The following is a 24086-nucleotide window of genomic DNA, read 5'->3' on the forward strand; positions in this document are numbered from 1 at the left end:
CGAATAAATGACTGCCCTGATTAACCAATGACCCAATTAACCAGAGTCCATCGTACTTCCAAGCTGGGATTGTGCGTAAGCTGCATGTGCTGTTCTCTTTTCTGTTCTGTTTGCTCACCTTGACTTCCATGGTAATGGACAAAGGAAGTATTGTCAGTGCAACTTAGGCAAATAATTGCAATGGATTTCATAGAGGAGCTGCAATACATTCATGATATGCTGGTGGAGGAGGGAATAAATACTTTGGGTTATAAATGGAGGCTGCTTAATGTGGTTTCTGCGGGATAACATGCTCATCATGCCCAACATCTTCTTGCATCTGCTACAAATAGATTGGGGATAATAGACACACAACCTATAAAAGATCCAGACAGACTGCCAGCTGTCTCGTCAGGACTGGACCAGCTTTGTGGTGGACACAGAAGACCAGACCAAGAGTCCTTTTATTCCTCGTGTTACTTTCTATACTTTGTCCAGGTTTAGTACAACACTGAGCATAAATTCATCAGCGAAGCAACGACAGTCGATTTCACTGCCATATATGAATTGATGTCATGTGACTTCAAGGGGTATGCAAACATTGAGAATTTCAAGAGCTGCTGCATCCTGTCTATATAATGCCATACTACCACCTCTGTTGGGACTGACCTGTAAGTGGAACAAACAGAACCAAGGACTGTGCTGGAACAGACTGGCACATTATATGCAAGGTTTGTGTTTGTGTGTACAGTACATGTCAAGCTCTTGCTTGAATAGTCAGTAGGATGAATGTCCTATCACCAGATGTTTGTAAAAAGGACATTTGCAAGATTAACTGCACTACCACTGGCTTTGCCTTGTCCAAATTTGTTGCTTTCGTCAACGCCAGGTGATCAGTTCCATTTTATCCTTTCTAGTGATTAAAGCTTTGCCTCCATGAATAAAATCTATTGCAATTGCACTGGGTGACTTTGGCTCTTTAGAAAGTTATTTAAAACTCTAAGTTATTTAAATTCCATTTAAAACTATGGAATTTTACTTTTTGACAATTAACAGTTTTGCATATTTTGCTGTATACTGTACATTCTTGACCACTTGAAAATAAAGACAAAAAACACAGCATCAAAATCTATGTGTGCTGCGAATCAGTCTGCATCCTGTCACCGTGCTACTGGTGGACTCAGCGTGGATTTCTGAAATGGAGTATAACCTTTGCACACAAGGTTCATGCAACAAAAACAAGCTATTGTGTGCACATGGAAATATAAATGGATTTTTAAATTTTCTACTTATGCTGTTAAAAGCTACAGTGCTAACTGAACTAAAAGCTGAACAGATTATGTGCAAACAACTCGGAACTTCTTTCAGCATGCTCAGTCTAAGCTATTGGAAACATTATTCCTGCCATTACAGCTCTATACAGTCAGGTTTCAAGAATGAAAACTATAATGTAACAACTATGATTTAATAGTGAACACCTGACACATCAGCTCTGGAAACACATTAGAGGTTACCGGACCAAATCAAAGAATTAAAACAGGACATTTTACAAGTTTAAAATAGCAACATTACGATTACTTTATTGGTGAAGGTAGAGGCTTTGGAAATCTACCTCAAATTGAATACTGAATAATAAGCTACATTAATAAAGATGAGTCAGAAAATGCAACTGTTCAAAAAGATAAAGGAAATAAAATGCAGCAGGATTTGTTTACGTGCAAACAAATGTATGGATACATGTGAAGAGGGAAGTTCAACATTGTTTTTAAAACTATCAACATCAGGTGGCAGACAGGCAAAGCACATATTCAAGATTGTTTAATGTCATTCCAGTACACACATGTAAAGGAAAATGAAATAATTGTAACTCCGGATCCAATGCAGTTCAATAAACCCCAGCACACAATTAGATTTTTAAAAAATGCAATAATTTTTTTAAAACACAATAAATATAAATACATTAGATACTTATATACATTGATTGATTGTATGTCCATGAAGTGATGCTAGGCACAGGAGTATCTGTACATAAGGTGACTGACAAGAAATTATAAAGTAGTGGTGATTGGGGCTGTGGAGAGGCAGTTAGTGGTGGGAGGTGTTGATTAGCCTTATTGCTTGGGGAGTGCAACTGTTTTGAGTCTGGTGGTCCTGGCATGAATGGACCATGATGGGAGTGGAACAACCAGTCCATGAGCATGATGGGTGGGATTCCTCATGATGTTACAGGCCCTCTTCTGTACACACGTCCTTGACAGCGGGTAGGCTGGTGCGAGTGATGCATTGGAGAGCTTTGACTACCTGTTGTAGAGCCTTCCTGTCCACCACATTGTAGTTTCCATACCATGAGGTGATGCAGGTTGTTAGGATGTGAGTATTGGTGTGCATTGTCGAGCTCCCTTCAGCCTCATCAGAAAGTAGAATTGGCGAGCTTTCCTGATGTGCAGGTGGTGTTCTGGGACCATGTGAGGTTGTGCAAAATGTACACTCCCAGGAGTTGAAATTGTTTGCAGTTTCCATTGCTGTGCTACCAAGGTGAAGAGGAGAGCAAGTAGTGAAAGCTCTCCTGAAGTCGATAACTATCTCCTTTGTCTTATTGACACAGAGACAGGCAAGGCACCAGACCTCGAGCTCTTCTACCTCCTCTCTCTGTGGGCCATCTCATTGTTGTGGATGATGAGCCCCACCATTGGACAACGTGATTGCTCATGTGTGAATAGTGTGTACGCAATGGGCTTAGCACGCAGCCCTGGGAAGCTCCTGTGTTGAAGATAATGGGGATGGAGGAGCGCTTGTGCATCGTGATTATCTGAGATCTGTTGGTTAGGAAATCCAATACACAGTTGCACAGTGATGTATTTAGACTGAGTTATAGGAGTAACAAGGCAACAGCAACTCAAATAACCACAACAGTGGTGTGCAGAAGAGCACCTCTGAATGAACTTGAGGATGGGCTGCAGCAGCATTAGAAACAGATTACTTGTAACTGTAAACCAAAGTTAACTACAAAAAGCACATTGAAAGATCACAAAGGCTTCTATAAACATACGATTGAAATAAACAATACAATTAGAGATACTCTGTAAAGTTAATAAATGTTGCATAGCATCAAGACATTCAATATTTTGTTAAAATTGAAAAAAATCCATTTCATTACAACTTTTGTTTGCCTAAGTGGTGCTCTCCAGCTTTAAATTAAAAATAAACCAAAAAAATGACCAAAGTCCAAATGCACAAAGTCAACCAGATAAAGCTGAAGCAAAATGTTTGATGTCACTTTACTCAATTTCAGAAAGGGACTGAAAGTTACAAATGGATTTGATGCAACAAGGCCAGTTAATGTTTGAAAGTTAAAGAATAACAGAAACGGAGTGCATGAAGGGACGTAGCTCAAATTAGAGACTATTGTAGTGGCTACAGCAGAGCAACAAAATACAAGACAAAACAAGTCGCAGTTTTAGCAAACTGATTAAGGCATCAGATTCCTTAAAGATCCATAATGACCAATTTTACTGTCAATTTCTTCATTGATATAGCATCAAGTTGCCAATTTTGAGATCGATATTAAACGAACAGAATAAAACATTGTTAGCAATCGAAACAAGCTTGTAGCACTAATAATCATTCATGCTAATCCACTTTTGAACAGAAAATTAACTGCCCTTTTTTCAGCTACTAATTATTGGAGAAATGAAGACAATTTTAATAATTTGTTGAAAAATACTATTTTTCTTTTCCCCTCAATATCTTGGAAGTCACCTACTAAGTCGTACATCTTGATCCTTCTACTGCTTATTTCCCTATTCTTCAATCTGATTGGTTTATAAGATACCCCATATCAGTTGCACTAAGATCCTGTATGCCAGTTCTTTTGCTGTACCATCTTCTGCTCTTCCAGCAATTTCACTGTTTGCCTGGACTTATTATTTTGGAAATTCAGAATATACCTTCAATATTTAAACATATTTTGAAACTACTATAATCCTTGTTAACCTTGCAACAAAAACCCAAAATGAGCTAGAAGCACAAATCCATCTTAAACCACTACAACCAGAACATGACTGGGAGCTAAACAGAAGAAATTCAGAAAGAAGTGCTAGAACACACATTCAATGGCTTAAAATTGGATGAAAATCCTATTGAATAGTAGTAATGTTGTTACTGATGGTAGGGAAGAGAAAGGGTTTGCGGCATTTATAATATGAGCAGGATAATATTTTCAAATGACATAAAACAGAACAGTTCAAATCATAATTTTTCTGAACAGTGCACACTGTACACTTGTAACTGTACACTGCACAGTGTAACCAAATGATGAAGGAACACTTTAAAGTATGGGTTCCCAACCTTCTTTTATGCCACGGTGCCTTACCATTAATCAAGAGGTCCCATGGAAACAATACATGTCATATTGTCAAGCTAAAATAGATCCTAAAACAAATGACTTAAATAACTACCGTAGATGTCGGATTATAAGCCACTACTTTTTTCCCACATTTTGAACAGCTTTGAACACTGCGGCCTTTACTACGGTGCGGCTAATGCATGATTTTTTTCATGCCGCCAAAAACATTTTGCCTCGTAACAGTAGACCAATAAAATTGATGAGTAGTTCACAGAAGTCCAATGAAATTGTACGATAAATCAAGCGCACTTTCACAATTAAATTATTGTAAATCAGTCATTTGTACTCACCCTCATCAACATGGAAAACACTCGAAGAAAAGCATTGTGCTGCCTTTATGGCAGTTATTTAGTTTATAATATTTTCGCTTAGTAATTCATTTTCTAGTTAAAGTTAGAAGTGTTTTAACTATATTTGTTTTCTGTACTACATCGCGGGATGCTATGACGTCACACCCGGTTTCGCCGCGTCTTGTGGGAAAAATACCAGTTTGCGATAAACGGGAAGGAGGGGGCGAGCACATTACGCGAGCGGCATTAGATCTGAGCGAACGCTACTTTTAAGTTAAAGGCGATCAATAACTTTTCCTGGTAGGCTGCAGTATATATATTTTTTACCAGTCGTTAGGAGATATTGGAATGTTGTTCAGTAAAAAAGTATACGCAACGTATATTTAAAAGTAGCCGCGTTACAGGCACAGTTCGAAAAAAAGCATTTGCAATATGTATTTGTTTATGTTACCATATGGATTTAATTAAAAGTTAAAAAATCCTCACGTGTAATATCTTTCTGTGTAAATATCTCATATTACAACGTGGGACACCTGCGGCCGAAAATCCGGTGCGGCCTAAAATCCGGTGAGGCCTGTACAAGTACAAAATTGATTTTCTTTCTAAAATTAGAGCCAGCGGCTTTTAATCAGGTGCTCTCTGTAGTCCGGAATCTACGGTATTCAAAATTTTTTTTTAAATGCAGTGGATTCCAGTTAATTGGGCCATTGGTTAATCGTGGCAGCCTCTTGCATGGGACAACTCTTAAGAACAAAAACTAATTGAGAAAATAGCCTGGATTTATTTTGTTTATTTTGGACACCACAATTGGCACAAGAGAATGCTGGTGAACAGTTTCCAACTAGCTTCAGTCACGTGCACTTTTGTGGCTGTTAGACACTACACCATTTCTAGAGCAAAGTTTTTATATAGCTTCAGTTACGTGCACTTGTGTTCAAAAAGCAGTAAGACAATTTAGAACCGTTTTGCTCACTGCAATTTCAAGCATTCAGGCTTGGAGATGCCAGAAATAGTCAGGACTGAAAATGAAATGACTTAACGACTTCAGCAAGTTAGGAACTATGAAGAATTTGAAGGAATTGACCATCATCTTGAATGCTAGAACGAAAATGAATATTTGGTGGTTGCAACAGTTTCTAACTAGCCTCAAACACGTGCTTTTATGTGGCTGATAGACACTACACAGTGCTTAGAGTGAACAGTTTTTAAATAGCATCAGTTGCATATGCTTGTGTTATTTTATTCATTTGGGTCGACTGATGCTGAATTAAAAAGGAGTGATTTTTGACACAATTTCATTCTGGAAGGCAGTCCATTATCTGCACTAATTTTGTTCATTTACAATATAAAAAACTTGGCAGCATACACTGGATGAATTCCTCTCGTGTAACTATTAGGAACTAATACAGTTTTATAGTACTATAGTAATATTGGTAGTGTTCTCATTTATTCTGTATTTCAATTACATACCCAATTTGTTACTTAGTTAAACATAGTTTGTCTTTATTATACTAGCTCCATGAAACTTTGGCTAATTAGGGCAGCCATTTAATTGAGCCAAAATGTACTGGCGTCCCAATGTGTCTGTTACCCAGAATCCACTATAACTCTATCGCTTAGGACAGAAGAAATTCGTAAGAGGTCTGTTGGATAGTAAGTCAACGGAAATTTAGGGAAAACCCAGGGAACCAAGAAATATATCAAAAACATGTAAATAACAACTTGGCCTCTGTTTAATTAATCCAACAGAATATTTGAAGCTGATCAAAAAACTATCAGCTTTCTCATTTGTATTTTCCTGAAGCTTATCTACAAATCCAACCAAAGTAGTTAATAACGTTTTTTCCTCAATCCTCATCCTTCACATCGTTATTCACAAGGCACTGACTCACACATTAAACCGTACAAATCTTACAGGCATTAGCAACTATTCCAAGAACCCAAAAGTAAGCCCGTGAACATGACACTGCAGAAAAAGATATGCCTGTAACTAATTTGATCTTTACACATGGTTCAAAACAAACCAAGTGATATCTTGGTTCCTTAAATATGTGCCATTCAATATAGTATTATGTATTGAATTGAATTAACTTCATTATTTATATTCCTCATATACATGAGTAAAAATCTTTACGTCTAAAATCTCTGTCTAAATGTGCAATTTATAGTAATTTGTAAATATAGTATGTACAATAGGATAGTCAATATAACACAGAAATACAACTGTTATTGGCATGAATTAATGAGTCTGATGGCCTGCTGGAAGAAGCTGTCCCGGAGTCTGTTGGTCCTGGCTTTTATGCTGCTGTACCATTTCCTGATGGTAGCAGCGGAACAGTTTGTGCTTGGGGTACAACACGCTGGAGGAAGTCAGCAGGTCGGGCAGCATCTGTGGAAACGAGCAGTCAAATTTTCGGGCAGAGACCATTCATCAGAATTGAAGAGGGAGGGGGCAGGGGCCCTATAAAGAAGGTGGGGAGAGGGTGGGAAGGAGAAGGCTGGTAGGTGCCAGGTGAAAAACCAATCAGAGGAAAGATCAAGGAGTGGTGGAGGGAAAGCAGGGAGGGGATAGGCAGGGAAGGTGAAGAAGGAATGCAAGGGGAAAGCACTATGGGTAGTAGAAGGCAGCAGAATCATCAGAGAGGTGATAGGCAGCTGGAGGAAGAGGCAGAGTGAAACTGGGATGGGGGAAGGGAGGGGGAGGGAATTACCGGAATTTGGAGAATTCAATGTTCATGCCAAGGGGCTGGAGACTACCCAGATGGTATATGAGGTGTTGCTCCTCCAACCTGAGTTTGGCCTCATGAACACTGAATTCTCCAACTTCCGGTAATTCCGCTAATTGGGTCACCAATGATCCTACGGGCCCTTTACATACCTGTCTTTATAAATGTCCTGAATAGGGGGAAATACACATCTGATCTCTTGGGATTTTCACAGTCTTTCCAGTTTACAAATGTTGGTGCAAAAAATAAAAACAACATCCAGTGAGTAGCAGTTCTATGGGAGTAAGGCCTTGTTAATGAGGGAGATCAAAGAATGGCTAGACTAGATCAAGCTGACAGATACTTAAATTATCATACATCTTTGAATGCACAACACATCAAACCTTGAAGTGAATGGGTTAAAACAGCAAGAGTCTGAAGACACACACTCAACATTGTAGCAACAGCTTTTTCCTGTACATCTCAGATTTCTGATCAGATAATGAACTCATTATACCACCTCACTATTTTTTCCTCTCTTTTTGGACTACTACTGTGGCGACCCACTTCCTAGCGCACTCGAACCAGCTCACAAAGCGGCGCACGGCAGCACTGAGGCAGGTCCCAAAGAGGGCACCAAGCCTGCTTCACCAGCAAGGGGAAAAGCCCACACGTGAGACGGGACTGTGAATATGTGCCCCCTATAGCATTCCCGCCCGGGGAGGGCGGGATCAGGAAGGCTTTAAAGTGAGGCCGCGAAGTTTGAATAAACCTCTTTTGTAACTGCAGCTCACCAACTCCGTGTCGTTATTGCAGTGCTGCGTGTAGCACACCGCTACAATTGGTGACCCAGATGGCCCAAACGATATTTGGACCGGAGATGAATGACGCCGCATCTGTTCATGCAGTTTCGTTGAAACTGCCAAGCTTCTGGACGCTGCAACCTCACCTATGGTTCCAGCAAGCAGAAGCCCAATTCCACATTCGGCAGATAACCTCAGATGCCACACGTTACTACTACATGGTGAGCTCCCTCGACCAGGAGACAGCCGCCCAGGTTGAGGAGTTCATACAGTCGCCCCCAGCGGACGGCAAATACACAGATTTCAAAGCCTCGCTCATAAGGACTTTCAGACTCTCACGGCACGAGCGAGCTGCCCGCTTACTGCACCAGGATGGTTTGGGGGACAGGCCACCGTCAGCTTTGATGAACGAGATGCTGTCCCTGGCCGGAGGTCATAAGCCCTGCCTCATGTTTGAGCAGGCATTCCTGGAGCAGCTGCCCGAGGACATACACCTGCTGCCGTCCGACGCGGATTTCAGCGACCCTCGGAAGGTGGTGGCCCGGGCAGACGTGCTGTGGAAAGCCAAGGAGAGTGGGGCATCCGTCGCACAGATCACCAGGCCGTGCTCCCAGCAGCAAACCAGACTAGGCCCGGCCACAGAGCCTGCTAACCCCAAAGGCAGGGGTGGGGAGACCAACGAACAATGGTGCTTCTACCACCAGCGGTGGGGCGCAGAAGCCCGCCGCTGTAGCCCGCCCTGCAAGTTCCCGGGAAACGTCAGGGCCAGCCGCCGCTGATGGCTACGGTGGCTGGCCATCGGGATAGCCTCCTGTATGTCTTGGACAAACAGTCGGGACGCCGCTTTTTGGTCGACACCGGTGCCGAGATCAGCGTCTTACCTCCGACAAGTTACGACACCCACAACAGAGAACTGGATCCCACCCTGAGGGCCGTGAACGGCAGCACAGTAAGGACCTACGGCACCCGTAAGGTGCGGCTACAGTTCAGGTCCAGCCGGTTCACGTAGGACTTCACACTGGCCGCCGTAGCCCAACCGCTCCTGGGAGCGGATTTTTTGCCAGCTCACAGCCTACTGGTCGACCTGCCCAGGAAGAGACTGGTCCACGCCAGTTGCTGGCCCCACACCTAGACTCCATCACGCTGTCCGACAACGACTTCACCAGAGTCCTGGCAGATTTCCCATCAGTTCTGGCACCGCAGTTCACGGCAGCCATGCCCAAACACGGCATACAGCACCATATCCCAACACAAGGACCACACCTCCACGCCCGTGCTCGAAGGCTTCCCCCGGACAAGCTCCGACTGGCGAAGGAGGAGTTCAAGAGGATAGAGAAATTGGGGATCATACAGCGGTCTGACAGCCCATGGGCCTCCCCCCTGCACATGGTGCCCAAAGCAACAGGGGGCTGGAGACCATGCGGCGATTACCGCAGGCTAAACGAGGCTACAACAGGGACCGCTACCCTGTGCCACACATTCAGGACTTTGCAGCAAACCTGCACAGCGCACGGATCTTCTCCAAGGTAGACCTCGTCCAGGGATACTATCAAATCCCGATGCATCCGGACGACGTCCCCAAAACAGCACTCATCACCCCTTTCGGCCTTTTCGAGTTCCTCCGCATGCCGTTTGGCCTGAAGAATGCCGCACAGACACTTCAGCGGATAATGGACACGGTGGGATGCGACCTGGACTTCGCTTTCATCTATTTGGTTAACATCCTCATAGCCAGCAGCAGTCATCAGGAGCATCTGTCCCACCTCCGTCAACTCTACGCCCGACTGAGTGAATACGGCCTGACAATCAACCCGGCCAAATTCCAGTTCGGGCTCGACACCATCGACTTCCTGGGCCACAGGATTACTAAAGACGGGGCAACCCCTCTGCCCGCCAAGGTAGACGCGGTCCGCCACTTCCCCCGACCCAACACAATCAAAGGCCTTCAGGAATTCGTGGGTATGGTGAATTTCTACCACCCACTTCCTCCCTTTAGCTGCCCGAATCATGCGCCCCCTGTTCGCCCTGCTGTCCAGTCCGGGCAAGGACATTACCTGAGAAGAGGAGTCCGCCGCCGCTTTCATTAAAAGCGAAGAAGCCTTGGCAAACACCACAATGCTAGTGCACCCCAGAACGGACGTCCCTACCGCCCTCACAGTGGACGCATCCAACACGGCAGTCGGTGGAGTGCTGGAACAACTCATCGAGGGTCGCTGGCAACCCCTGGCGTTTTTCAGCAAACTCCTACGACCACTCGAGCTCAAATACAGTGCTTTCAACTGGGAACTGCTGGCGCTATACCTGGCAATCCGGCATTTCAGGTACTTCTTAGAAGGTAGGCCCTTCACCGCATTCACGGACCACAAACCGCTTACCTTTGCGTTCACGAAAGCATCCGACACCTGGTCGTCCCGCCAGCAGCGACATCTGTCTGACATCTCCGAATACACGACGGATGTCCGGCATGTCTCGGGAAAGGACAATGTCATGGCTGACGCCCTCTCCCGCCCTAACGTCCAAGCCCTGTTCCGGGGTTAGACTATGAAGCACTGGCGGAGGTGCAGCAGGCAGATTAGGAGATCCCTAGTTACAGGACTGCAGTCTCCGGTTTGCAGCTTCAGGACCTCCCCGTAGGCCCAGGTGAGAGGACCCTACTCTGTGACGTCACCACTGGCCAACCCCGCCCCGTCGTTCCAACAGCCTGGCGGTGGCGCGTTTTCAACTCCATTCACAATTTAGCGCACCCCTCCATCAGGACAACCGTCCGGATGGTAGCCAACAGATTCGTTTGGCACGGACTCTGCAAGCAGGTCAGTGAATGGGCTAGAACGTGCATGCACTGCCGAACAGCCAAGGTGCAGCGGCACACCAAAGCTTTGCCGCAGCAGTTCCACCCCACCCGCCAGCATTTCGACCACATTCATGTGGATATCGTGGGCCCCCTGCCAGTGTCGCGAGGAGTGCGGCACCTCCTGACTATCGTGGACCGGTTCACAAGATTGCCAGAGGCGGTCCCGCTCACCGACACCACCTCCGAATCTTGCGCCCGAGCACTGATTGCCACCTGGGTATCTCGCTTTGGTGTACTGGCCCACATTACCTCCGACAGAGGCGCCCAGATCACCTCCAGCCTGTGGTCAACTATGGCCAGCCTTTTGGGGACAAAGCTGCACCACACAACTGCCTACCACCCACAGTCGAACGGACTAGTGGAGCGTTTCCACCGTCACCTGAAGTCGGGCTCTCATGGCCCGCCTCAAAGGGCCTAACTGGGTGGACGAGCTGCCGGGTCCTGCTCGGCTTCCGCACGGCGCCCAAAGAGGATCTGCACACCTCGTCAGCCGAGTTGGTGTACGGCGCACCCCTGGTCGTCCCATGAGAGTTCATACCAGCCCCAAGGGGGCAAGAGGAAGAACCCGCAGCAGTCTTGGGCAGACTACACGAGAGGCTCGGTAACCTGACCCCCATACCCACTTCACAGCATGGGCAGAACCCGACCTGCGTACCCAAAGACCTGCAAAACTAAGTTCGTTTTTGTACGACGGGGCGGACATCGGGCACCGCTACAGTGGCCCTACGAGGGGCCGTTTACGGTGATCAGAAACAACGGGTCCACATTCGTGCTGGACATTGGGGGGGAAAGAGGAGGTTTTCACGGTGGACCGACTCAAACCGGCCCATGTAGACTTGGCGCAGCCGGTCGAGATTCAGGCACCGCGGCGGAGAGGCAGACCTCCCAAACAGAGTCCGACCCAGACTGTGGACATTGGGGGTGTATCGCTAGTTCTGGGGGGGGAGGGTTATGTGGTGACACACTTCCCAGAGCACTCGAACCGGCTCACAAAGTGGCGCACGCCGGCATTGAGGCAGGTCCCAAAGAGGGCGCCAAGCCTGCTTCACCAGCAAGGGGAAAAGCCCGCGCGCGGAACGGGACTGTGAATACCCCCTACAGCATTCCCGCCCGGGGAGGACGGGATCAGGAAGGCTTTAAAGCGAGGCCGCGAAGTTCGAATAAATCTCTTTTGTAACTGCAGCTCACCGACTCTGTGTCGTTATTGCAGCGCTGCGCGTAGCACTAATTTAATTTAATTTATTATATACAGTACATTCTGGTAAATTGGGCTATCAGTTAATTGGACAACTGTGGAACAACTCAAAGAAGAAAAACTAATCAAGAAAATAGACAGGATTCCCTTTGTTTATTTGGACACTATGCTGCTTAATTGGGACAGGAGTCTGTTGCAGAAAATCTTCGAACTAGTGTCAGTCACATGCACTTGCATGGCCATTAGACTCTACACTGTGCTGCGAACAGATTTGAAATAGTATCAGATGTGCATGTTATGTTCAAAAACAAATGATTTTTGTCACTGAGAGATGGTGAGAAACAAGCAGTAAGGCAATTCAGAACTGCTTTGCTCGCTGCTGTTTCAAGCTTTCAGGCTTGGAGATGCAGAAATGGCTGAGTGAAAATGAAATGATTTCACTACCTCAACAAGTTAGGAACTACCAAAGGATTTATGCATCGACAATCATCTTTAATGTTACAATGAAAATGAAAATTTGGAGGATGCAATTATCGAAATCAATGTGAGAAGGTAGCCTGTTATCTTCATTAGGTGTTTGTGTGTAAATTAACAAAATCAGTAAAATCAAAATAAAATGGCAGCATACACAGGATGAATTCCTCCATATTAGAAACTAATATACAATTTTATAGTACTGAAGCAGTATTTGTACTGTTCTAATTTGTCCTGTATTTCAGCTAAATACATAATTTGTTACTTACGTTACATGGCAGCTTGTCTTTTTTTTTAATACCTTTTAAAATATTTCCATGAAACTTTGACTAATTGGAGAAGCCACTTCATTAGGTACAGAAGGTACCTAACAAGTGTCCACTGAATATAGAGCTCCTTTGTTTTAATGTTTCACTGAAGGAGTTACAGCATGTTTTCAAATCCAATTACTATTTTCCCCTCTGTATCAGCTACAATACTTATTATTCTAACTTCTGCACATAATAATATTCCCTGTGCAGATAATAATATTCAAACTTCAGCATAATTGATGATGATGATACCTAGCAGCTTGCTAGGTATCTGGTACGTCAGGTGCCAGATTTTCTATTCAGTGTACTGCATCACTTTAATTTGTAAATTAAGAGCAACTTTCCTCAAAAATCCATGGAAATACAACAGGGTAAAAGCAAAGGTGTAACAAAACCGTGCCCATAGTGGCTATCACCTTTTCACTGGCTGCTGGAGAACCTCCATTTTTGGAAAAAAATAAGGTATTTGATGTCTCAGTGTAACATATTTGTAACCTGAGGAACTAAGTACAAGAGTTGAAAATTACAAGATCCGTTATTAATCAAAGCTAAACTTCATGTCCCCACTGGAGATTGGAAGAAGAACAAAAATAAATCAGCAGGCCCTAACGGCTTAAGTTCATCTAGAAACGCACTTGGAATAATAGAGATGGTCTCAGAAACAAAGAATCCTGAAATCCTCAAGCAGATCAGCCAACATCTGAGAGAGAGATGAAGAAGGAATATTTAAAGTCAATGGCCTTGCGTCAGAAATGTTCTGACGAAAGCTGATTGACCAGAAACATCTTCTGCTTCTTTCCAATTCTGCTTAACTGCTGCATTTCTCGAACATACCATATACTCACAGCCATCTGACATTCATGGGGAATGGAAGATTCCAACTATCTTAAGTTCAAGATCAATTTAGATGAATAAGCTGGTTGAATAATTGCTCACAACTGTACATATTATGCACAAAATCTATATATAAATTGTCAAATTACATGCCATCTCTTTACCCTTCTAAATAATGTGTGAATCTGCAAACCTAAGTTTTGAGGTGAAACATTACACTGGACAACAAATTTTTTGACAGTGTTACTTTCCAAGAACTTTTTTTTTGTTTATGATAGATCGCTTGAAGTTGAACACAAATATAATTTCAGACTACTTGTGCTGCTTAAGAATTTGGAGAAATGCTGATGCTTTGCAATAGTTCAACTAAGCTTGCATGTTTTATTGATGATTTTTTAAACTCAGTGTCTGAAGCTTCTCCCTCAAGTGTTCAGTAATATTCAGCTAGCAATGATGGATTCCAGTTGCCCTAATACCATTTTTCCATGACCACTTTTGCTGTCTGAGAATTACAGATGGATTAATAGCAAATTTGATGGTTTATTTTGTTTTCATACTTCCAGGATTTTAAAGTCTTTACTTTTCAATTACAAGTTTTAATTATGAGTAAACAACATTTAGTAACTACCAATATCATGCCAATATGCCAAAAGGGAAAGGTTTTTTTATTACGGTAATATCCTTCAAAGTTTACAATTAATTCCCCGCAACCCTGAATGAACCTTGTAAATTCAATAGTAAAGAACAACATTTGCAACTACCAGCAACTTAAACCCAATTTCAACAAGCATGTGAGTCTTCCAGATAAGTAAATTCTCAAGCTGGGAAGATGGTATGGGTTAGACAAAATTATCTCACTTCAGGCCAATAGGGTGCAGTAGAATTGTTTGCAATGTCACTTGCTCAGGCAGGAGGAAAAATAGTTCCTAAAAATATTTTCTGTTATTTAATATTAGCCAGTGGCCCTCCCAAATATACAAAATCAGGCTGCACTGAAACACCCTGTGATCAACTGATCTCTGACAATTGTAACCCAAGCTAAAAATAACCGCGGGACATTGCACAAGGAATAATTGTTCTGGCAGCAGTCATTCATTCTTTCCAAAATACCAGAGGAGGGGGAAAACACAACCTAGTTAACGCAACAGAAAATATATCCAATAAGATGACAGCGTGCTCAGACTCAGTGGCCTCCCCAGGTCCAACCAAAGGTGCAATTGTTCATCCTTTACGTCTTTTTTCTCAACTGCAAGATACTGCTGGATATTACATTAAAGAAGTTACAACAAAGCACAAGTGTGCTAATGTACTAGTATTGTTGGGTTTGCCACTTCTGAGGAAGTTGCTTCACTTTTGAGCATGTATGGAGGAAAATTCAGCTTGTACAGGTCAACAAACTTCACCAATTCTGACTCCATGTTCTAACACATTAAACTTTACTTTCAGATAGAATTAGCTAGGTACCCACCTACTACCGTAGATTCCGGACTACAGAGCGCACCTGATTAAAAGCCGCTGGCTCTAATTTTAGAAATAAAATCAATTTTTTAATTGTAAAGGCCGCACCGGATTTTCGGCCGCACCGGATTTTCGGCCGCAGGTGTCCCACGTTGTAATATGAGATATTTACACAGAAAGATATTACACGTGAGGATTTTTTAACTTTTAATTAAATCCATATGGTAACAAAAACAAATACATATTGCAAATGCTTTTTTTCGAACCGTGCCCGTAACGCGGCTACTTTTAAATATACGTTGCGTATACTTCTTTACTGAACAACATTCCAATATCTCCTAACGACTGGTAAAAAATATATATACTGCAGCCTACCAGGAAAAGTTATTGATCACCTTTAACTTAAAAGCAGCGTTCGCTCAGATCCAAAGCCGCTCGCGTAATGCGCTCCCTCCCTCCGTCCCGTTTCATCGCAAACCGGCATTTTCCCACAAGACACCGCGAAACCGGGTGTGACGTCATAGCATCCCGCGATGTAGTACAGAAAACAAATATAGTTAAAACTCTTCTAACTTTAACTAGAAAATGAATTACTAAGCGAAAATATTATAAACTAAGTAACTGCCATAAGGCAGCACAATGCTTCGAGTGTTTTCCATGTTGATGAGGGTGAGTACAAATGACTGATTTACAATAATTTAATTGTGAAAGTGCGCTTGATTTATCGTACAATTTCATTGGACCTCTGTGAACTACTCATCAATTTTATTGGTCTACTGTTATGAGGCAAAATGTTTACGAGGCGGCATGAAAAAAATCATGTATTAGCCGCTCCGGATTAAAGGCCGCAAAGTTCAAAGCTGTTCAAAATGTGGGAAAAAAGTAGCGGCTTAAAATCCGGAATCTACGGTATATATTCATCACAAATATCAGTAGAACTCCCAACCAGCTGATATTCTGCCAACACAAGGGTTAGGATGATTATTTTTACTAGTTTTGCCAAAAAGACTATATATGCTACTGTAAAGCAGTGACAACACTCATTCACACCTAGTTTTTTTTGCTAATTAGTGGAATTTCAACCAACACCTTGTAACTATAAACTAATGCTGTATTAACAATGTAAAATAATACGTTTTACTGCAGAGTGACCTTACAATTGGTGCCAAATGACGAGGAGAAAGTTTTAAATAGAAACAATCTAGAAGAGTGTCAATGAGCACAAATTAAAAACAAAAAAATCTATTGAGGTTTTACATATACAGAGGCCAAACAAGTTTATATTTCTAATGTAGGCATCGAGTAGTCTAGGAAAATTCATAAACCTTCTTGATGCACAAAGAAATATATACGTAACAGTTTACATAGAAAGTTGCCACAAGTGAAAGACAATATATTCAAATTGGCTGCCTGCATTACTGCAAATCATATTCACAGTCCATTAGTACCCAACATCTTTACTCCTCCACTTCTATGCAAGATAAAACTACGTGATGCCGACAGACAACAATAGAATATTTGTAAGATAAAAAATATTTGTAGAATGCAAGCATCCTTGGCACACTCACTGGCCACTTTATTAGGTACAACTGCTCGTTAATGCAACTATCTAATCAGCCAATTTTGTGACAGCAACTCAAAAGCATGCAGACATGGTCAAGAGTTTCATGTTGTTGTTCAGACCGCAGATCAAAATGGGGGAACAATGTGATTTCAGTAACTTTCAAAATGAAATGATTGTTTGGTGCCAGAGAGTGTGGTTTGAGCATCTCAGAAACTGCTGATCTGGAATTTTTACGTGCAAGTCAACATGATTTGAGAAGAACATGGATATTTCAAAAACAAAGGATAAGAAAAAGTGCAAAAAATCATTGTATTTCAGTCAGAGGGGTGAACCTATGGAACAGTTGTAGTAAAAATTTAAAAACATTCACTAAAGTTTAATTATTTAATGAAAAATATAAAATACATGATTTAAAATGAATGGGAGTAATGTAAATAAATGATATTTGGAATTGGATTTTGTGTTAAAAGATTATGAAATTTTTTTGTTTTTGATGTGATGATTGACTCCAAGTACTTTGGCCTGTTTGAAAGAACATCTATGTTTTTTTGTTGTAATTCTGTCCTATGAAATCGTCATTATGAAATCATCAATGAAAATGATGCTTTTTGTTACGTTTGTACTGACTGAAATAAATTAATTTCATTCATTCAAAAAAGTCTCGAGGGCTTACAGAGGAAGGTGCAAAAAACAAAACAAAAATCAGTGAGCGGCAGTGCTGTGGGTGTAAACATTCTGTTAATGAGAGGTCAGAGGAGAAAGGCCAGACTGGTCCAAGCTAACAGGAAGGCGACAGTAAAATATATAATCATGTGTTACAACAGTGGTGTGCAGAAGAACATCTCTGAACACAAAACACATTAAACCTTGAAGTGGATGGACCACAGCAGATCACACCAGGTTCCACTTCTGTACCTAATACAGTGGTCACTGATTATATATCCCCTCCCTCTAAATATATCTGAAACATGGTGCTGACCCTTTTTTTCAGCCACTGCATTCCTTTTGTAGAAGGTAGATCTGCAACATTGTAGGATTTATATCTAGGGATGAAGAAGGAATAGCAAAATATTGCCGTAAGATTATTGCCACACTTAAGCTCCATTTCCCCCTCAAATTTAACTGGCAGAGAAGCAAATTTGTTTGTTATTCTATATTGACTTTTGAAAGTTGTCAAATTTAGAAACATAGTAAAACTTTAGATTGCTTATTATACCACTGTAGCTTATTCAACCAATGGGTCCATGCCAGCACCAAAAAGGGCAATCCCATCAGTCTCATCCCCCTTTCCTTCTTTCCCTATACCCCTGCAATCCATTATCTCGTATCTGCCTATCAACTTTCGCCAGGCACCTATACTAAAGGGTAATGTAAGGAGTGAAGTAACCCCCATCAGCATATCTTTTGGGATTTGGTATGAAAATGGCAGAAGCCCACTTGTTACGTGCAACACCACACAAGTTATACTGAAGTGATGATCAAACCTGGGTTCTTGAAGCTACAGGGGCATCAGCAACAACTGCTTTGCCACCAAGCCATCAACACTGGCATCCATCCAACATTGTGGAAAATTACCCAGCTAAATATTGTTGAGAAAAGGCAGGACAAATCCAACGGAGCTAATTCATCATCCACAAAGTGATGGGAGAATGTCACTGTCAAGTTACACTTATGAGTACAGTCCTCCCCTAATTACAGAAGCCTGACTTATGGACACACAAGCAAGCATTTGGGAAACCAGCAGGATGATTTTATTTCCAATTCAACAAAAAAAAAACAGGTTCTGAACAGTTCCCAGGAAGGAACCTGAAGGACTGCCAGTAACCTGTTCAACAATGCACAGACTGGGTTTCACTAGAGCTCCAGAGACCAAAATAGCCTTGGCCCAAACACAGGCAAAGAACTGAATTCAAAGAAAGTTCGAAGTGACTGGTCTGCACATCAGTGCAGCATTTGACCAAAGCGAATCCCCAAGTGATTGTGGCTCTATCTGCCTGCTGCTTGGGTCCTCCTTATTGGTAGCAATGATGGGACTTAGTAAATATTTTTGGAGAAGCTTCGGCAAGAAACTACAATGCGCTTTGTAGATGGCATTCATGACAGGTGGAGGAAATGAATATTTAGTGTTGGATGAAGCTCACTGAGCTGGGCATGCACTCATTCAGTGAGCAGCATTTCACCTCTTCCAAATTGCAACACTGGAACAGTTTTGGAGTGCCCCGGAGAATTGCTCGCCACTGGATACCCAACTCTCAAATTGCCCTTATAGATTTTGTATTTATCTATTGAATTTAGCAGAATGTGAGTTCAATGTTGACCCCAAAACATTTCTGATAGGGAACTCAGTAATGGCGATGTCAATGTTACTCAATATAAAGAAAAACTGTTGAAGATGGATGTTGTCTGCTACTTGTGTGGCATAATCGTTATTTATCACTCATCAAATCATACCAAAATGTTACTTTAATCTTCCTACATGCAGACATAGGCTGTTTGGATTGCTGAAGATTGTAAATGTAAAAAGAATAATGTGCAACCATCAGGAAATATTCCTATTTTTGCTATTATGATGGAACATCACTGGGTGAAGCAGCTAAAGTTGGCTTTAGGACATACTGAGGGCATCATTCAGGAATACACACAGTGATTACTTCAGGCTAGGTGATTGATCTCCAACAATTATCATTTTGTATCTAAAGTATGACTCAGTCATTTTACCATTTCCCCATGTTGCTAGCTGTTTCCACTTAACCACCACAATGAAACGATGTCTTGATGTATAGGCCAGTCACTCTCACCTTTCCTCAAAATAAGTTTGTTGATACTTGTTTGAATCAAAGCTGTTATGTATGCCTGGAGATGAGTGAAGCTCAAACTATTGGCATGGTTATTTATAAATACTATTTGACATATTGTGAATGACAGCTTCCACCGTTTGGTGACGAAGAGACCAGTTGGACAGTAATTGGATTGGATTTGTCCTGGTTTTATAGACAGCTCATACCCATGCAATATTCCCCTCTGTTGGGTAGTTATCATTGGTATAATTGCACAAAAAGCTGGACTAGTTCTATGGTACAATACTTCAATACCACAGCTGAGACATTATCTTCGCCGGTATGCAAAATTTGGGTTGGAGTATCTGCTTTTTCCATAAACAGAGATTAAACACTACCCATCACACTTACTGTCAAAACTGCAAAGAGAAAACATGGCAACTCAATAGCAAATTACAATCACAAAATGCTGGAGGAACTCAGCAGGCCAGGCAGCATCTATGGAAAAAAGTACAGTCGACATTTCAGGCCAACTGTACCTTTCTCCACCCATAGATGCTGCCTGGCCTGCTGAATTCCTCCAGCATTTTGTGGGTGTTGCTCGGATTTCCAGCATCTGCAGTTTCCCTTGTTAACAAATTACAATGAATGATCAGAATCACCAATATTATTAGCATACAAAACAAACATGATAAATGACAAGCAATTTCAGGTAATATTTAAGGTGTTCAAAATTTTACGAAAAGAATTTAATGTTATTCCTCAGTCATAACTATTGTGATGTGGTGAGTGTTGCTTGTTACATAAAGTAAAACTATTATAGCAGTTACAAAACTTTTCTCCACATACTCTTGCCCCACTGTCAAATAACGTCCTTCATTGTAGAAGTTATTACTAACTAGCTCTAACCCATAAGCTTTTACCTCAATCAAATCTTAATGATGGGATGGATATTCAGTATCAATGTTTTTCCACTGTATATAGGTTTCATTGTATGAGGTCAAAACAGACCTCTTCACTCCTCCACTAACATGAAAAAAAATCAGAGAAATAAGGAACTGTAGATGCTGGAATCTAAAGCAAAAGAGTGCAGGAGATACTTAGCAGAGTCCAGCAGCATCTGAGGAGGAAAGTGGATAGTGGACATTTCAGATCATGACTCTTCATATGGACTTAGTAGTTTCAACCTGAAACATTGTCCATTTCCCTCTACAGATGTTGCCTGACCCGAAGTTCTTCCAGTTTCTTGTGTTTTTTTTAAAAAAACACTAAAATTAATGCTCTGGATGTGGGAACTTAAATTTAGCTTGATCTACTATGAATGAAACTGCAACACAGCTGAGAATGAACTGTGCGTATCATTTTCTGGGTCAAGCAAACTATCCCAACCATTTGCGTTAAATATTGATGGAAAAAATTAGGATAAATGAAGGAATGTCAATTAGACATACAGAGTAACTTGTAGTTTATGGATTTCATGCTGTTAGGTTTTCTTCCCTTCAATATTTTGTTTAGCATTAGTTATATTTCAAATTAAAAGCATACATACTATCGTTTACGTAAAATGAGAAACAATTCTTGAAATCTTGAACTTTTACACCGAATGGATCATGGAGCTACAACATAAGAGAATGACTGCAATGATCACCACAGACAAGTCTTTTTTTAAAAACTGTATAAATAATTAATTTGCTTTTACTGGCGCTGGAGTACTGCCGCTGTCAGTCAGGCTGCAGTTCACAGCCCTGCCGTGTCGTATTCCTGGAGACCGCGGCTGAGAGTCAGCAGGTCGGCAAGGGCGCCAGGCAAGCCCGCGGATGGAACGGGGCCTGCACAAACAACCACAACACACACACACACTTCGTATCGGACACGAACAATGCATAAATAGGTAAAGAGATGACCCCGGATCGCCTGCCTCAGTGAGGTCCGAAGCACAACCTTCTTGACAAAATAAAAATATCCAAGCCCCTCCCCCCTCAAACGCAGACATGTATCTTGAGGCGAGAGGCCAACCTCCCGGCCCAACCTACCCGCCAGCAAACAGATGTATCAAGGGCTCCCTCTGATTCATGGTGAATCATTATTGTCCTGAGCCAGCGGGACCGCCGCCTTCTCTCTGCTCGCTGCCGCTCCCGCTGCACACTGTCGCCCTGCTCCTCCGCTGCGACCAATTATTATTAATCTCCAGCACAAGGGCCGCCTGTCTCCTTTCAATAATTTTTTTCCGCTGGCGGCTTCGTCCAATCACGCTGGGAGCACTCACCGTGCGCGATGCGGTCACGGTGCCGGCGCAGGGCAATGTTGAAGTTTCGCAACTGCTCATGCTTGCGAGGCGCGGAGATCACAGTATCGCGAGGGACGGATCTTCAGCAAACGACGTATTTTATAAAGGTCACATCGTAGGGTTTGAAAACTGCAAGAGTCCGTGTAGATGCCCAGGAGTGAATTAAGCTATCAAACACCTCAAGTCTGCTGATAATACCTGAAATGCATATCAATTCTATTTAACTGGCTTAGAATCATAAAGCTAAATAAAACTTGCCTATTAAAACAGCACCTTAAGGACGTAAAATCAAATTGGGAAAGACTGAAAATTTTGGCAATGAGAAAAGGATTACTCATTAAACACCTAATATTATCAAAATGACCAAAGACGATTTGAAGAGGTTTGCTATCTCTGGTAGCAAATGCGTGAACAAAAGCGCCAGGCCAAGTATTAACCGGTCAGCTGACCATCTGGCTAAAGATACTCGCAATTTGGAAACGAAAACCAAGGAGGATTTTGACTGACCTTGGGAAAAGAAACACTGGTCACCTTTCTAGGGGGGGGGGGGGGGGGGCTGTTCAGTATGAGGTGAACACCAGCGTATGAAAAGTCACACTCCTTGGCAAGGTATCATTTGAAAGGGTGAGGGTGTGTAGGGAAGCTGCTGCAACCGGGAATAAAGTACAGGAGTTTTAAAACCCACAGCCCCAGGTTTAGGAACTGTGACCCTTCAACCATCTGGCTCATGGTGGATAACTGCACTTATCTCAAATCTGACCTGATTTCATAACCTGTGGAATAACTTTCAAGGACTCTACAGCTCATGTTCTCAGCCTTATTGATTGATTGATTTATAATACCATAAGACATAGGAGCAGAATTAGTCCATTCAGCCCATTGAGTCCACCCCACCATTCCATCACGGCTGATTGAAATTTCATTCTCATTCCTTTTCCCCGTAGCCTTTGATGCCCTGCCTTAAATATACCTAATGCCTTGACCTATGCAGCCATTCGTGGCCGTGAATTCCTTAAATGCACCAGCTTCTGGCTGAAAACAAAATTATTCATCTTCTGTTCTAAATGGACATCCCTCAATTCTGAGGCTGTGCCTTCTGATCCCAGACTCTCGCCACTATAGGAAACATTTCCACATGCACTCTATCTAGGCATTTCTGTATTCAATAGGTTTCGATGAGATCTCCCCTTATTCTTCTGAACTCCATCAAGTACAGGCCCAGAGCCATCTAACACTCCTCATATGTTAACCCTTTCTTTTTAGGGATCATTTATGTGAACCTCCTCTGGACCCTCTCCAATGCCAGCAATCTTTTCTTAGATTAGGGGGCCAAAACTGCTCACCGCACTCTAAGTGCAGTTTGGCCAATGCCTTATGAAGTCTCATCCTTAGACCTCTCGAAATGAATGCTAGCATTGCATTTCCCTTCCTTACCACCATTTCAACCTGCAAGTTAACTGTTAGGGAATCTTGCATGACTTGGGAGTCCCCAAGTCCTTAACACCTCTGGTTTTTGAATTTTCTCCCAGTTTGGAAAACAGTCCACACCTTTATTCTTTCCACAAAGTGCATGACTATGCACTTCCCTGCACTATATTCCATCTGCCACTTCTTTGCCCATTTTTCCAATCAGTTTTAAGTTCTTCTGCAGACATCTATCTTTGTATCATATTCAAATTTGGCCTCAAAGCCATCAATTCCTTCACCAACCAGAACAGGCCCCATTTATTCCCACTCTTTGCCTCCTGCCAGTCAGCCAATCTTCTGTCCATGCTAGTATCTTGGGCTTTCGTTATGCAGCCTCAAATGTGGCACCTTGTCAAAGGCCTTCAGAAAATCCGAATAAGCAACATCCACGACTCTCCTTTGTCCATTCTACCAGCTACTTTCTCAAAAAATTCCAACAGATTAGTCAGACAAGATTTAAAAAACTATGCTGACTTTGGCCTATTTTATCATGTGCTTCCAAACCTCAACCTTAATTATAGACTCCAATATTTTTACAACCACTGATGTCAGGCTAACTGGCCTATAACTTCCTTTCTTTTTCCTCCCTCCCTTCTTAAAGAGTGGAGTGATATTTGCAGTTTTGCCATCCTCCAGAACAATTCCAGAATATAGTGATTCATGCAAGATCATTACTAATGCCTGCA

General features: G+C 42.4%; 1 protein-coding gene across 1 annotated transcript in view; it reads right to left on the bottom strand.

Annotated features, from left to right (window-relative positions):
- Positions 1-21896, bottom strand: part of slc25a36a (solute carrier family 25 member 36a) — a 70373-nt gene extending 48477 nt beyond the window's left edge. Inside the window, exon 1 of the mRNA XM_073040929.1 lies at positions 21680-21896. Coding sequence (XP_072897030.1) covers positions 21680-21720 — 41 coding nt within the window. The 5' untranslated portion in view covers positions 21721-21896. The remainder of the gene's footprint in view (positions 1-21679) is intronic.
- Between the last annotated feature and the right edge of the window lie 2190 nt (positions 21897-24086).

This window comes from Hemitrygon akajei, chromosome 3 (assembly GCF_048418815.1).
Source record: "Hemitrygon akajei chromosome 3, sHemAka1.3, whole genome shotgun sequence".
Taxonomy (NCBI): domain Eukaryota; kingdom Metazoa; phylum Chordata; class Chondrichthyes; order Myliobatiformes; family Dasyatidae; genus Hemitrygon; species Hemitrygon akajei.